The sequence below is a fragment of the Leptonychotes weddellii genome, chromosome 8 (assembly GCF_054177405.1).
Source record: "Leptonychotes weddellii isolate Sample4059 chromosome 8, ASM5417740v2, whole genome shotgun sequence".
Taxonomy (NCBI): Eukaryota; Metazoa; Chordata; class Mammalia; order Carnivora; family Phocidae; genus Leptonychotes; species Leptonychotes weddellii.
In genome coordinates this window covers 93,797,853-93,811,945 of record NC_138376.1, presented here as the reverse complement: position 1 = coordinate 93,811,945, position 14,093 = coordinate 93,797,853, and the positions used below count along the sequence as shown (strand labels likewise).

At 37.7% G+C, this 14,093-nt stretch overlaps 1 protein-coding gene across 1 annotated transcript in view; it reads right to left on the bottom strand.

The window, feature by feature from the left end:
- The window catches only part of CLVS2 (clavesin 2), a 70,899-nt gene extending 57,138 nt beyond the window's left edge, over window positions 1-13,761 (bottom strand). Inside the window, exons 1-2 of the mRNA XM_081828903.1 lie at window positions 12,823-13,761; window positions 1,668-1,842 (exon numbers count right to left, since the gene is read on the bottom strand). Coding sequence (XP_081685029.1) covers window positions 1,668-1,842; window positions 12,823-13,211 — 564 coding nt within the window. The 5' untranslated portion in view covers window positions 13,212-13,761. The remainder of the gene's footprint in view (window positions 1-1,667; window positions 1,843-12,822) is intronic.
- Window positions 13,762-14,093: the final 332 nt, after the last annotated feature.

The window sequence follows — 14,093 nt, the reverse complement described above, 5'->3', positions numbered from 1 at the left end:
TCAGTTCTCCCTCCTGGACTGACTTATAACACTACTATTGAATGACTCCATAAAGCATGTAAGTTAGCAAATAACAAGATACTGAGTCTATTCTTGAGGTGGTTTTTTTTTTTCAATTTCTACAAATAATATGAGTTCTCCAGTTCTTCCTGTAGCTGAAGGCCTAGCCTACCCATCTTGCAAAAAAAGATGACAAGTTAAATTAAAAAAAAAAAAAGATAAAACAATTATGAAAGGCTAGATTGCCATTCTGTGCTAAGTAACATGGTTGTGGTACCCAATTTTCTTTATAAAGCGAAGGACACTTTCCACACTGCTGGCAATAGTGCAGAATTAGGACTGATTCCACATGAAAAATGCATTTCCAAACATGCTTATCCTGTGTCCTCTCTCAATCCCTATTAACTGTCTCTATGGAGTTTTAAAAAAGATGTTGTTTAAGATAAGACAGGAGCACCGCTGACTCACCCAGAGCAAGTCAGGAAACCTGCATCAGGAAAAAGCTATGCAAAGAAAAAGGATCAGTGTGCCTTATTCACTTCAGGGGCAAAATCCAAACTGTGAATTCAATTTGGTTAAGATGTCCTGCTACCTGGAGAAATGGACCATTTTTAGTTGAGTCATCAGCCATCAATTTAAATGCCTACAGACACAGTCAGAAATTACCATGGAACAGAGATCTGGATAATTTTGGCTATTCAACATGAAAAAATAAAGTCTAGCATTCTGGCCTAATGAATGACAAAGATATAATTAGTCATTTTAAAACAAGGGATATTTTCAGTGGTAAAAGTTACAAAAATTAACTGTTGACTTGCAAACTTCTAAGATACATGTTGAATATACAGAGAATAGTAACTAATACCACTCAAGAGTTAATTTGCAAATTTGGTAAAGAATTTAAGATTTATTCCATAAGTATTATATACAAAGTACTGTAAAGCAAACCACAGAAAGTGGAAGGACATCCTAAAACTTAAAAAGTAGGTTTATGACATGTCACTAACTAATAATTGATTTTCCACTTTATAGTTCCGAATGAGGTTAAGAGTCGTTCACTGGAAGAAGCACCATTTCTATGTCACTTCCATGTGATGGGCCTTCCACCAAAACAACAACAACAAAAACCCGAATTAAGTCTAGAGAAGTAATTCAAAACAGTGATTCCAAATCTTAGATACCAAAATGCATATTGATTGATTGCTTTTCTAACAGCTTTTTGGGCAACATGAAGATATTAATGATCATATCCCTAATTCAGGAGGTTAAATGGAATAGTAAAACAAATATTTAGCTAATAATTAATATACACAGAAAAAGAAAGAGAAACAAAACAAAAAAGCCTAAATAGCTAATAATTAAAATCCAAAATGTGCTCTTTGTTCTGATTATCACGATAAAAATCTCAGGTCATCACCCACATTTATGCTTAGACATAGTGAGGTTTGTACCTAGTATTACGAACCCCATCTATTAAAAGGTCCATATCTTTCAACTTTTCTTCTATAATCCTTTGTCCAGTTAGTGTTTTAGTGTTGGTGCTTAAAAACTATTTTTAAAAAATGTTTTTATTATTCTTTAAGTAAGACATTTTGTCATTCTAACACATTAGATAAGAGAAGTCAAACACGAAAGACTGAGAAACTGGGTAATTTGTCAATTTTTACCTGAAGGCCTTCAATAGCCAATCGCAGCATGCTTGGTGTAAGTTTGGAGGCTTGCTTGAAGGTGAAGTTACTCCAGTCTATGATCAAAACAAATCCATTCACCTGAAGCTCAGGATCTTCAATCATAGCTTCTAAAGAAAGTAAGATGGCACGCAAAATATCCACCAGTGTGTACCTATCAGCAACAGAAATGGACTACATTAAATCTAACAACCACTTTTGTCAAAGCTATAGAAAGTGTTTAACACACTGAAAATTCCTTTTAAAATACCTCAGGAGTCTGAAGATAATTTTGTTTAGAAATCTTCTTCCAAGAGGAAATTTATTTGCTGCACTCCAGGGACATATTAGAATTTAACATGTATTCTCCCCAAACAAACTAAAATACTTTTGAAAATATTTTGTTTCATATTTTACAACCATTTCCTTTACCTCCAGGCCTTCCTATGATTTTCTAAAATCTCATCTCACCTATCCTGAAAACTAGGCATGGTATTTTTTGAAGCAGCTCAAGAATGCCCTCAGTAATATTGACATTTCACACCTTCACATTTGGAAAAGTTGAGAATGAGATTTGAAGGAGTTCCACCAATAAACAAGAACACTAGGGTAAACAGCTGTGGTTAAAAATGTCAGCAGATTTTAATTACTCATATGGAGTTAATATCATAAAGATGCAATGAAAGAAAGAAAGATACGGGATTGAGTCTTTATCTTTTTCAGCCTTGCACCTTAGCACAGTGCCTGGCACATTGTAGGAACCCAATTAATGCTCCTTACGTTCCTGTAGAATGGGAGTAGACTAGAGTGCCAAGGCACTAATTAGAGTAAGATACTGCCTCAGCGAAGGCAACAGAACGAAGAGCAAAGAAAAAAAGCCAAATTTGAGAAGTATTTTAGAGGTCAATTTGTTAAAATGTAATACTTAATTAGACACAGAGACTAAGATTGAAGGAAGAGTAAAAGATGACACAAAGATTTTCTAGCTTCAGAGCCTGAATAAATGGTAAAATCTTTCATCAAAATCAATAGTGCAAGAAGAGGGTACAGTTGGATGATCTGAAAATGTAGAGCTTGGAATAAAGCCCATTGTAGTATTGGTGAGAAGTATGTAGTACACCCAGAAAGATATATCAAGTAAACATCTGAAAAAGTAGATCCTAAACTGAGGAGAAAGCTCAAGGGGGAAAATTCCAAAGTCAAAAACACACAGATCCTAAGTTCAAGTAAGTGAAGGAGGTAACGTAGTCAGAGCTGAGAAGAAAATAAAATAGTTATTCAAGAAGGGGATCCCAGCATTTCAAGAGGAATCACCAAATTTATGAAAATGTTAACATTTCAAGTTTTTTCCCCTCACATATTCAGGTGGAGACATCTAGCAAAAGCTAGAGAAAGAAATGTTGACCTCAGGAAACAGGTGGGATGGGGAGGACTGGTAGATTAGGGGTAGAAATCCCTTCGATGAAGACAGTATGAGATAGTGAGTACATATGAGGGAGTAGTTCTATTTTTCACTTCTAGAAACATTTGGAGGCGAATGGAGAAAGCATAGTAGTCCAGAAAGGAACTTCAGGTGATTTTTCACTTGCTCTGGGTCTCATTTCCTCATCTGTAAAATCAGTAGTTTGGAATAGAATCCCTTTGGGATCCCAGCATTACTCAAGCCTACGGCACGGTGTCAGAAGACTTCAGGATGGAATCTCTTCCCTGTCCTTCATTAGCAGTGTGGTCCTGGACACGCCATTGATCTATAATTCTGAGGCTCAGTTCCGTTATATGAAAAAATGGAAGTACCTATGATTAGCTTACTCGATCTCACTGGCCGTGGGGGGCAGGGGGGGCAAGTTAAAGACACAATTCAGGGGAAAGCAATTCCACAGTGCTAGGTATACAGCAAGTGCTCAGTAAATGTTGGTTGGAATAGATACAGAGCATACTTTTTATTGTAATGGTAACCATAGACATAGTGTACTAAGCAGGATATAATCAGAACTAAAGGCTATTTGTACATTATACTTAAAAATTAATGATGATCTTTAGATAGCTTATTACTCTTATAAAAGGCAAGGATCAAGAGATTATTTTTAAACCTTTGGAAGGTATACAGCCTATCTTACAGGCATAAAGATATGGCATCCCAAAATACTTCCTGAACATGTAAGATAATAAAATTTTGTGTAGAGTTCTATTACCTATTTGTCTTTAAATCTGTAAAATATGTATGGTTGAATACCTTATTTGTCACTCCTTGGCTGGCCTATCTCCTCTATGCATATAATAGCCTAACACAGTGTTATGACAAAAAGCCTATAAACCTACACAGACTGGAAAGATGGAGGAGGAAGGCTATATTTCTGGTTTAAATTTGGAGACCTGTTTAAAAAAATACTCATTTTAATTCCTGAAATTCATAATAATAATTTTTCTAATTTTTAATTAGAAAAGTCCAATTTAGAATTTCTCCCCATTATGATTATTCTTATGTTACCCATAAGAACACCAAACAGCATTAATAATACCAAAATAGCATTAAGTAAAACTTGACTCTGAAATCAGCTTTGGAAGGATGATGTATTATATCCAGTGAGAATAAACCATAGCACCAGTAAAGGCAGACATCAAAAGGCAATTTGTTTTAAACAACACATTTTAAGAATGGTTTTCCAAAACTGAGGTCAAATCAAGAGAAAAATTTACAGACATATCATTATTCCCAAGGAAATACAGTAAGGCAAATCCCATGATCAGAGATGAAGAAAAGCAGCTTTGCCAAGTTTTCAAGAGCAAATTTCACCAAGTTTTTAAATTTATTATCTTTCTTCAAAAGGAGAATCAAATGATCCTTATATAAATCATTCTGATGTCCAAATTGAAGAAAAGAAACATTAAAACATCTTAGCTAACCGCATTCAAAGGGCAGGTCAAAACCACTCTTGACACTCCAGTCCTCTGTTGTCAAACATGTCTCATTACTACCATTAGCAGCTCAGCAGGCTCTTCATAAGCAGAACATTATTACATGAGATCTTGCTAAAGTCTGTCAAATATCCCCAAAGAAATGGAGGATTTTATGAATTTTACATCTTCTGGAATCCTACTTTCATTCTTCTCTTTGAAATCATTTTTTAACTGTTACAATCTACAAACCTGAGGCCATTACAATAAGTATGCTCGTGTTTGAGGTTTATCTCCCAACTGTAGGAGCTCCACCATTGCTATTCTTCCCTTGTATGTTGGAAGAAAGCCATAAATAACAAACTAGCACATTAATGCAGCTCTCGACTCTTGATTGTGCTTCTCAAAACAGCATTAAGTAAAGCCTGCATCTGAAATCAACTTGGAGAGGATGATGCATAGCAGGTAGTAAGAAGAAATAATAACAACAGTAAGGGATTTTACAACCGGGACGCCAGACTATATAGACCATTGCTCTTGAAAGACAGCAGAGCTCCGATAATATGTAAAAACCGTATGGAGAAGACGGACACCTGTATCTCCTATTTGCTACGGATACAGTCAAGAGCAGGGAAGCTTGTTCTCTTGCCTCTGGCCATGCAAGGATTGGGGGTGCTGACTGACCTGTGCTGTCCTGGGGCTTACAGAGTGGCGTCCTCTACAACTTATAATCCGTGGAAAGAGCAACCTAAATCACAAACAGGTCATTTCCTTCCCATTCCCCAACCTTTTCTTTCAGTTTGACAAGGAAAAACTGGCATCTGGGCATCACATTGAACAGCACAACAACAAGCAATTTCCCTTTGTCACTAAATCAATCAACCATTATTAAATTCTTCATTAAGGCTACCCCCACCCCTCAGTTTTCATTAAGCCACATTTCTCATGTCTGAAGCACTTCTTATTAGAAAGGTGCTGAGGGGAAAGACAACAGCAAAGAATTGCCTCTATTAATGCCTCGGGGTATCTTTAGCACTAAAGCTGGTGAACCTATCTAGGTGTTTTATATTACTGAGTGGTAATAATAATAATACCTCTATCTGTGTAATCGTTTAAGATTTCCAAGGCAATTTCAAATGCATTATCTTAATCTCAAAACAAGCTCAAAGTCTCTATGCTGGCTTTGTTCCTATTATTTTGGAGGTGAGGACACAGTCTCAGAGAATTTGAATGGTTTGCCCAGAATTACCCTGGGAGTAAAGCGGGGAGCCTGGATGAGAAGCCGGGTCTTTCTGACACTTGACTTCTTTGCACTCCCCAGGCTACCTCATACCTAGAACACAGTCTAATGAATAGCTGTTCTGCTTTTTCAGGTCTCTGTGGCATGTGTGTCAGAAGACAGATCGGAAGTCAATACCAACATGTCACCTTGCCAGGTTACAGGGCAAGCTCCAACCTGGCCCCAGCAGCAGGTTTTGGGGAAGGAAAGGCGAGAAGACATTCCTAAGAGTCTGAATGGGAAGAGGAGAGATCTACAAACCCTAGAGAAAATATGAACTCTGAAATAATCATCTGTCTGGCTTATATCACTGAGCACAGAAGATTAACTGTCTGAGCCTTGCTTTAGTTTTACAGCTGTGGGAATGTAGGTGAGTGAGAACAAGTGAATCACTGAAAATGAAACATCTACAGGAATAATGTCTTTCTTTGGAGAAAAAAAGGTAAAACAATGTGCACCTCCTGACATCAGAATAAATAAAATAAAACAAAACAAAATAAAGTAGAACTGTGCTGGAAAAAATGCAAACATCAGAAAGGCAACTCTTCTTTTGAGGGTAGAATACTCTCAGCAAAGTTCTGCTAAGTGCAGTCTTTGTCTTCGGAGATTTATTCCAGCAACTGAACTTTCTAATGGTCTATTCTGATGTTCGGTCAAGATTTTCTAAACGTTAGATGGAATTCTTTCCCGTAGATTTGTTTTTCACTAGACTCCTTTCGGTAACTGTCTATACGCACACAAAAAGTTTGACCAACTCACTTACTAGTTGTATGGTCATGGGTGAGACACTCAACTGCCCAGAGTCTCAGCTTCCTCATCTGCAAAATGTGGATATCAATAGGACCTGCCTTGTAGGATTGTGATAAAGATTTAATAGATTAATGTTGTAAAGGGCTTAGAAGAATACCTGGCCCATCACACATGCTATAAAAGTGTTTTAAACGAATGAATAAATGAAGTAATTAATTAATGAATTAAAATGAAACAATAAAAGGTTAAATTCTGTTAACGGAGAAGGCGATGTTCTCTCTGCACAACACTGAGGAGCCCGCAGCTGCCCCTTGGCCCTGAACTTCGAGCACAGGCAAACAGTACCCCCATTAAGCACTTACAACCTCTCTGGTAGTTATTTAGCGCCTCATGTTTTTTCTTCCCAGAGGTCATATGCCCCTTGATGGTACAAAGAATATGTTACATGTCTTCATTTGCCCCTGGCACCTACTAAATTTCTATGTATGTAACAAATGCTTGACTCAGGCGTACTTTTTAAAAAATGATTTGAATTGAGTACTTTTTGCTCAGTTTGTTATTTGATGTTACAAAGACCTGACATACAGGGACATCCTTCCCCCCACCCCACATCAGGAGTGCTGTTTATTATCTTAGTAAAGTATATGCACCTGCTCTCTGTGATATAAAAGAGCTCAACCTTTCCCAGAATGGAGGAAATGTAATTCATTCGCCTAGGATAACATTAATTTACTAGCTGTTGGCTTGTTTTATTTTATTTTTTTTAAAGATTTTATTTATTTATTTGAGAGAGAGAATGAGAGACAGAGAGCATGAGAGGGGAGAGGGTCAGAGGGAGAAGCAGACCCCCCGCTGAGCAGGGAGCCCGATGTGGGACTCGATCCCGGGACTCCAGGATCATGACCTGAGCCGAAGGCAGTCGCTTAACCAACTGAGCCACCCAGGCGCCCTGTTGGCTTGTTTTAAAATATCTTTAATCATTTCTTTTGAGGCTTCCTTTCAGTGCAGTAACCTCAAACCCTTTGCTTCTCTTCAACTTTGCTTAAAGTTGCATATCTAAAGTATGAAAATAGCCTGGTTCATGCCAAACCCCATCAACATCCTACTTTAAGGTTGGCATTCTTGGTCTTCGTTGTTATTTCAAGTTTATTTCACTAATTACTGTATAATTGCCCCAGTTTCTAGAGACCGTCCTATTTTTTCCAGAGATTTATTCCAATATTCCACTAACATTTCTCAGGACAATTTTTTTTTCGTTCCCATTTTCCATGGTATGAACCAAGGGCATAGTTTGGAATAACCTGCAGTTTCCAGAATATTTATGAAAAAAAGCCTCCTTATAAGGAAGCAATACAGAAGCTCTGCCGGGACAGAAGTCCTGTGGAATTGACGCTTGCCATTTCCAGTTCTGACTCAATCTCAAAATTCACCATAACACAGCACAAGATGCCTCCAGGATTTGAAGGGTAAGGATTCCTGACCTTGACACAATATAAAACACAGTAAAACAAAAAATTGAAACATATTTAAATAAATATAAGTAAACTTTAATAAACTGAGACAAGGAGTCTTCAAAAATCTGGCCTCAGAATTAAGCCTATAATCGGGCTCCCTGCTCGGCGGGAAGCCTGCTTCTCCCTCTTCCCCTCCCCCTGCTTGTGTTCCCTCTCTCGCTGGGTCTCTCTCTGTCAAATAAATAAAATCTTTTTTAAAAAAAATTAAGCCTATATTCTTTTGTTTGTTTGTTTGTTTGTTTTAAGATTACTGAGTATGAGTGTTTCTCCCTAATTATATAGTTAATTGCCCTTGACTATTCCTAGTAATTTTTACTTTATTTTGTTTTATTTTATTTTAGTGCACTTCCAGAGAAGAATGAAACTTTGTGGCTGGGATTAAAACAAACTTGTATAGTCTATGGCTGTTTAAAATGTTAATTTATTATCAACATAACCTTCTTTTAATTTGGAGACTGACCACGTTATTTTAATACATGGGAGCATATTCACAAGTCAATCAGAACTTGCAAATATCATTATTTTCTTTTTCATGAAAAAGCCACACAATAGGAATAAACAAACTGACAATAATATGTTTTTTAGACAAATTCCAGGATAAGCTAGAGAATCATAGCCTGATATTTGACCTGCCAGTCTTCTATCCCTTCCACAGCTTCAATACTATAAGTGATCATCAATGTTTATCATGACAAGCCAAACATAGTGCAAGATGGTCAGTGCTTCAAAATTGCCACTATATTAGGAATCATTTTGGTTTAGCTGTATTTAATTGTTTTCTAATGGTTATTAGTCAGATTCCAGATAAATGCTTGTTTGATGTACAAAAGTATAGAGAACTACTTTATAATTCTAATGAAGTAAAATACTACTTATGACCTACAGGCCAACTATCAGAATGCATGTCATCATTATGTTTCAGGGGCCCAATTCACTCATGAATATTCACAGGAAGTATGTTCCAGTGAATTTCAACTTCTCAGATACCTGCTCCTATGCTCCAGAGTCTAAACCGGTCTCTACTTTAATTCCAAGCTTCCTTTTCTTAAGATAGTATGATCTCTTCTAGCTTCATGTTACATTATCCTCACACTCTATTGTTGCAATCAGGTGGACAATTTGAAGGTATCTGCTGAGTCCTAAGCAGGGCACTATCATTCAGGAAGGAAACACAGCATATAATGCGTGGAAGACTACTGCATCTTAGCAATGTGGTGTAACAGTTCAGTTGTTTTTAATTTTGTGGAATTTATTCTTGTTTTCAGAAATTATGTTAGACAATCTGAAAGAAATGAGATAAAATTGTATGAATCTTTACCAAGGTATAGACTGCACAACAAATGTAACAAATCATCTGACCCTGTTCTATCCTTTTTAGAAAAACCACAGACCACATTGAAAGTCATTTTGACATTCTAGTATTTCAATTATTTTTTAGGTATGTTAGAAGGCAGGTACACTGTAAATATTTTTATTTTACCTTAGTCTTCCTGAAGATTCCATGTCTCCTACAAAAGCTTTGGAAATTGTCCAATTCTTTGCAATAACCTGAAACTGACCTGCACCACACTGCAGTATAAAGAAACACTATTTTATTTATAGTCACGATCTCATACACATTTACTGTTGCTAGTCTCCTGAGGAGCACAGAAAACTGTCCTACAAATTTCACACAGGAGAAAGTATACATCAGATAACTTCCTACTTAGAATCTTCTTTTTAAATGCATAACTCACTTCAACTCAACAAATATCAACTAGCAATAACTCTAGATCACGTGCTATTATAAATATAACATAAGACTTAGTCTTTTTTGTTACACAAATCAGTTATTTCAGAGGTCTTTACAAAATTTTTTCAAAATTCGATTAAAAAAATCTTGCTTTCCCTTTTGGGAAGTTGGAAATAAGCTGTTTTGAAATAAAGGGAACATTTTCTTCTACCTCATTTCTGGAATTTCCCTGGGTAATCCTGGACGTTCCCACCTATTGTCTCTTTAAAACAATGCTATTTTACTTTCTTAAAACAATGCTACTTAAAAAAAAAAAAAAAAGATTGTTAAAAGCCAGGCAATTCACAGAACAACTCAAGGAAGGTGGTCAGAATTGTGATCAGAAGTGCAGTCTTCTCAAGAGACCCAGGTTGTTTGGTCTGGCAGGATGAGAGCAGGATCTGACTCACAGAATGGGAGAGGCGTGGGGACCGAGAGAATTTGGCATGTGGCAGATCCACCTAACAGAACGGTAGTATGGGAAACATTGAGGGAAGGTGGCACAGACTTTGTGAAAATTCAAGTCAGATAAGAATTGAGGCTGCAGAGTGTAGAAAGGAAAGGGATTCAGACCCAAGGTAGGAAAGGGGCTGGTGACATCCTGATACTAGAGGAAGAAACTGCCAGAAACCATCCTACATGCTTCAGAGCAGTTCTTATGCATATATCTCAATGATAGAAGTTTACAGAATATGTCAGGAGGATAGGGCTGCTTATCCACTAGTCCTTGTTACTGATATACGCAGATCTGATTTTTTTTTCTAAGAATATAGGAAGAATTTTAGACAAGCTCTAAATAACTTGTATGCCTTCTGATCTTGACATAGTATAACTTCTTGATTATACCTGTTTGTTTCCAACCGCAGAAGTAGAATTCATAATTTTTAGCCTATAGGTCCAGATAGAGTATTTTTACAGAACATAGCTTCTCATTTTTAACTTCATGTACATGAAATTTTAATGTTTAGGATTTTTGTGTAGTTTTAATACAAATAATTTTATAAGCCAATTAATAAATCATCTCTCATTGTAGATTTCCAAGGAGATAGATTTTCATTACTGGTAACCTATCCTTTATATGAAAGAATAAGACAGAAAACTAAAACAGTTTCTTTAGTAAATCTGGAGTAATCAACTTCCCATATAGATGAGAACTATAAGTGACTTTCATCTTAATTAGGCTTATAAATCAGTGTGAATATTAGTTAACTTATAAAAATAAGTGAAAAAAGTCTGATATACATGCACGTCTCTGTGAACGCAATCTGCCTCTCTAATGATATCTTTGACAGACCCTGAGATATATTTAAATATAAAATTTCCACAGCACCCATTTCACTGTAGCTCGATAAATAAAATGTCAATCTAACTGACATATGGATTATGTTCCTTCTTGGATAGTTTTTTTTTTTTCAATTTTGATATACACAATAATTGGTTTGCATGACCCTACAATGTACATCTCAGATGGGAAAAAAATTAAAAGCTTCTTAAAGAGGAATTGTGGTCAAAAGATGGCATTTCATGGGCCTTTAAACTTTGCCACCTGATAAAAAGTAGAGTGAGATCTTTGCAAGTAACCAAAATAAGGAATAGACCTCTATTCCCCCTCAATAGCTAACTCTATAAGTTTCTTAGCTTTATGATTCCTTAGGTAGTAATTTGTCTTTTTATTTACCTAAAAGAAATCAGAGTAGTTCTCAACTTAGAATTATAGGGAACAGGTGACTAAAGAGTAAAAACTTGTTAAAAATATTCACTTACATTGTAAGATTTCAACAGTCTGAGAAGCCTCTCTAGAAAACCATAAGATCAATAAGCTTTCTCAGTAACCGTAAAAGTCTTTTACAATTGTTCCAGAGATGTTTTCAACGAGCCAGATGCATCAAAAGTCACCATTCACAGAACTAAAAATACACCAATGTTATGACAACCAGCTCCTCATGATTCATAGTTCTGGTAACATTCTCAAGTTCCATGAAATATATTTAGCTTAGAACTTAATTGAAACTACCTTACCCAAGACCCTTTCATAATTTTTTATGTCTTTCAGTCTGAGAAAATAATTTTGATTGAGGAAGTGGAAGAGTTCTTCTCTGCATTCTTCTGTTATAATGTAGATGAAATAAGAATATAATTTCTCCTCCATTAAAAAGCAATAGAACTCCAAAAGTCTACCAACTGACATGTCTGAACATTTTCCACTTGCTTACAAAAGATGAAAAATCACATCAGACAGGAAACACATTATTTAGATTAGTGACAGGTGTAGAACGAGCATACCAGTCAGCCTTTATTTTCAGTGTCAGTAGGCATGCTCAGCGGCAGAGGGTACAACTCTTCCTTTTCATTGAAGTGACACACATCATATTATTCTTTCATCTACACACCACCAAGCAGAAAAGTTCCCAAGCAACAAAACTATTTGATCTTGGTTGAATGTCAGGCTATTCTTTAAAAATAAAACCTCAGTACTAAGGAGACAGATGATGATGATGATGATGATGGTGATGGTGATTGTGATGGTGATGATGATAATGAACCTAGTTTAAGAATTGCATTAGGGGAGGGAGGAAAAGTTGTCTCCATTCTCATCCTCATTTCTCCACAGAATAGTAAACTTACTCAAGAGGTGAAAAATTTAGCAGCTTTATTTAGAAGTTGAATGATTTAGATTGCAGCACAATATTAGGGTTCAGGAAGCATTTAGAGCTGCAGTAGAAACTAGGTGCTCACGAAGTAAGAGTTTCAAAGGTAGAAATAAAAGCCTTTCTCCCACCCCTGAGGATGCCCACCAGAACCTCATTTTGTAGTTCCAGTTTCTCTTTTCCCCCAGCCAAATAAACAAACACATCAAAGCTTTAAAACCATGACACTACTCAGGGTAAACTCTGGAAAATGGGAGAGTAAAAGAATCCCTAGGACAAGTTTGAATTTAGGATTTACCTGCTCTGATCCCAGTTGGCTGCAAAAAGGACTAGAATCTTCCTGCCATAGTGGTCCAGATTGGCCAGGCCCCCAGGGAAGCCATCCTTCAGTGCCTGCTTGATGCCAGGGTCAGTGGCCTTGAAGCTTTTGAACATGTCCAGGTTCTGCTGCCGGTACTCAAAGTACTGGGCCAGGAGGCGGAAGGCCTCAAAGTGATGAAACTTCCTGGCCCGCAAGAAGCGTAAGATGAAGGCATCATCTGTGCGCAGAAAGCCAATGTCCGGCCTGGTGATGACCATATCCCTCACCTCCTGGATGTCCTGGTGCAGTGTGTCTGGGTTCTCGTTGAGCTCCAAGCGAGCTTTCTCCAGGGTCTCAGGAGAGAGACCAGCTTGTAAATGAGTCATTGTTCTGCTTATTCCTGAACCTTCCCTTCCTCTTGCTGACTGTCCCACAACAAACCTGGCCTTTGCCACCACCACGCGCTGGCCTCCGGACCTCACTGCAGCCTGCTTCCTCTTCTGTACAGGAAATTATTTGTCTTGGTGTCCAGACTAGTACCCTGTTGCTCCTGCTTTCCCGCAGCTTTTTTCTGGGGGGGTATAAACTTCTTTTCCCACCCCTTAAAAACAACGCGTCACTTTGGTTCCTTCTTCCCTTTCCTTTAAAGAGATGTGGACCTCTGGCGGGCCCTACACTCCTTGTCCTTCCTCAGTCCTAACAAAACACCCCTAAACCCACCCTGCACGCTTGGCACTGATCTTGGTACTGTCCTCTTCTCTTCCAAGATGTAACAAAAACAACCCCCACGCACATCTCAGCCCCAGCTCTATGATGCTTCTGCGGTCCCTACTGAAGGATGCGCCTGCCAGGGATAACGATGGGAATTCTGATTAATAATAAGGTGGCTCTTCAGCGCTGAGCTCCAGGGCGGGGAGAGAGCGTCTTTGCCAGAAAGAAAAAGAGAGAAAGGGAAAGAGGGGGGAAAGGAGCTTATTTTTCCTTCTGCTTATTCAAAGATGCTATTTTTAAAAGACATTTGTAGGATTTTGTTTAAAATGATTATGATCCAATTAGGTGGAGACTCTGCAGATAGCGCACCTTCCCTCCTCCCCTCCTAGATACACCGTGATCTCAGAAGGCACCAGAAGGGTTTCTGGTGGCGTTGGCACCAGCGTGGGCTTCCCCCCTTCCAGCCCCACCCGCAACTTCTGCCTTCCTCTAGTCCTTTATTTCAACGGAATTATGGGGGGGGGGGTGCAGGAAGGAGAGGGATCTCTCTCACAATA